This window comes from Sphaerodactylus townsendi, linkage group LG04 (assembly GCF_021028975.2).
Source record: "Sphaerodactylus townsendi isolate TG3544 linkage group LG04, MPM_Stown_v2.3, whole genome shotgun sequence".
NCBI lineage: Eukaryota > Metazoa > Chordata > Lepidosauria > Squamata > Sphaerodactylidae > Sphaerodactylus > Sphaerodactylus townsendi.
Genome location: NC_059428.1, coordinates 52,173,336 through 52,176,018, shown reverse-complemented (window position 1 = coordinate 52,176,018; position 2,683 = coordinate 52,173,336). Strand labels below are relative to the sequence as shown.

At 43.8% G+C, this 2,683-nt stretch overlaps 1 protein-coding gene across 1 annotated transcript; it reads right to left on the bottom strand.

Moving 5' to 3' along the window:
• Window positions 1-503: 503 nt before the first annotated feature.
• LOC125431471 (ferritin light chain, oocyte isoform-like) lies at window positions 504-1,243 on the bottom strand. The gene has a single exon (XM_048494297.1). The coding sequence runs from the start codon at window positions 1,185-1,187 to the stop codon at window positions 648-650; it is 540 nt and encodes a 179-aa protein (XP_048350254.1). The 5' UTR covers window positions 1,188-1,243; the 3' UTR covers window positions 504-647.
• Window positions 1,244-2,683: the final 1,440 nt, after the last annotated feature.

Here is a 2,683-nt window from a genome sequence, read left to right as displayed (position 1 = left end):
AGCCATTTCCTCAAAGAATTTTACATGCAGCTAAATATGGGGGAGAGAAGAACAACAGGTTTACACCAGTACTCAGTTTAGAAGGCTTAGAATTTATCTCAATTCTTTTCTAATTGCTATTAGATTTATTTGTAATAGAGCAGCATGCATGTGGAAAATTGGATTTTAATGAATACTTTGTTATTTAGGTTTTAAGTCAAACAGTGCTCTCTTCTTTCATTTGTAAACCTTATCCGCTCTTATCTTTGAGGTCAGAACATTTTCATTTTAGAGATCCAAGGAATATAATCTCTGAAAGTACTGACTGATGCCTTCCATTAAACATAATATGTTTTAAGAAAACATAATTGTTACAATGCTAAATAAAAAGTGCTGATGACAGAAAAGTGTACAGAAACATTTGTGGGTAATATCTGTTGCCAGTGTGAATTCCCTGCATCCACATTGACAATGAGAGCAACTCAGAGATACCTCACTATGAAGAAGCAGCCAAATCTACTTACATTTAATGCCAGTTACATACTCTCCCTCTTAAGTTGTGCAGGATACAAAGGTGCTTTTTTTTTAAACACAAACACACAAATCAGAGCAACACGGCTGGACAGGTTGGCCGGAGGGCTCTAGAGGGAGTCGGCACCCTCTGCTGCTCAGTCGCTGGACTCGCCCAAGGTGAGGCGGTCGAAGAGGTGCACTTCATGAGCCGTCTCTCTTTGGCACGCCCACCACGATTCAGGGTTGGTCAGCACTGAAGTCCCCAGCTTCTTGATCAGCTTCACCTCCTCATCGAGGAAGTGAGTCTCCAGGAAGTCACACATGTGAGGATCCACGTGGCGGGTAGCTATCTGATGCAGATCCAGCAGGGCTTGGTTCACGCTCTTCTCCAGCTGCAGGGCGAAGAGCATGGCAGAGGCTCCATTCCCCCATTCATCCTGCTCTGGTTTTTTGACATCCAGAAGAACAGCTCTCCCTCCGCGACGGTTTTGGAAGGTCAGGAGTTTTTCAACTTGTTCGTGTTTCTCCTCAGACACATGCCGGAAGAAGGAGGCAAATTTGGATAGAGCCAAATCATCCCGGGTGAAATAATAACCCAGGGACAAATAGGTGTAGCCAGCGTGGAGCAGCTGGTTGACCAGGCGGTTGACGTCGGCTTCGCTCTCGGCGTGGTAGTTCTGGCGCACGGAGCTCATGGCGCAGGCGGAGGTGGGCTCTGGCCGAGGGAGAGAGTTGGGGGGGCGGCGGCGGCAAAGACTAATCTACTTACATTAAGTCAGACTATTGATCTATCAAGGTCAATATAGTGTCCTCTGACTGGCAGCATCTCTCCAAAGACTCAAGGAGTGGTCTTTCATATTACCTACTACCTGATTCTTTTAACTGAAGATGCTGGGAATACTTACTATGCCATGAGGCTATCCCTCTTATCAACCCATTTCATTTTTATTCCATCATTCTACTAAAGAACTCTGGGTGGCACATGCAATTTTTACCTCTTCAATTTTATACCCACAACAATCCTATGAGACAAGTTAATCTGAAAGAGAATGACTAGCCCAAGGGCAGCCACTGAACTTTATGGCTGAATGGGAATTTGAACCAGATGTAGTCTGACACTCTAACCATAACACTCTATCTTCATCCTGATACAGATTCTTGATAAGTTTAAACTTACCTTATGCTGTATAGAAGTTCTGGCCTATTATGTCCCTAGATATTAATTCTTGCCAAGTAATGCAGAAAGAGGAGTCCCAGGTTTTTACACTGGTCTTCTTACTGTTGGAATATTAATTAACCACAGCTGGCTACTAGCATTTTGATTTGTAATTGTGATATCTGAGTCTCTTTCAATAGTGGAATTCCCACTGCTGATTAATTGCGTGGTACTCACACGAAATAGCCAAGTTTCACGACTGACTCCCCACAGCTGAACCGCGGAACATGAATTTATCCTGGTTCTGGTGCTCCCTCTCTCCCTTACCATGTGTTTTTTAAGAACCTGCATGGAAGTGCATGTTTTTAAAAAAACATGTGTCCAATCCAGATCGATGGGGAGTTTCTGGGATCTAATGTGGATTAAAATTTCTCAACATAGAGAGTGATGCAGAGGCCTTCCAGCCAATCAGAGCGTGGTGGACTGTGTGTGATGTGTGTGCAGCCTTTTTTTTTTGTTTCATGCCAGCTGAGGCGAACGTTAAACCATGGGCATGAGGGAATGAGGGAGCTGGAGGTTGTGAAACTGTATTCAGTGTGTTCGGTGCCAACGTGCCAATGTGGTCACGCAATTTTTTTTAAAAAAAATGCTGAAACTACACAGTTTCCACCACCACACAATAGTGAATCAGAAGAAAGCTGCATAGGTGGGGATATTGTGCATACGCGCTTACGTGCTCACGTTACCATGCATCTTCGCAACAAAAAAGTTCCCACCCCAACACAACACAACAGCCAATCAGAATAGACCTGCTGAGCTGATTGTGTGTGCGTGGGGATTGTCACATTGTTTGAATCCATGACAGACATAGATGTCTTCACTAGAAACTTGCTGCAGTGGGAAGGGAGAAACCTCAATGAAAAGGTTCTGTTTCTTTTGAATTCTGGTTGAATCCGTCTTTAATTCTCAGTGGGGATTCAGCTAATGTTGAGCCCAATTTAGTCCTTTAAATGGAAAAGTTAATGTTTTCCCATT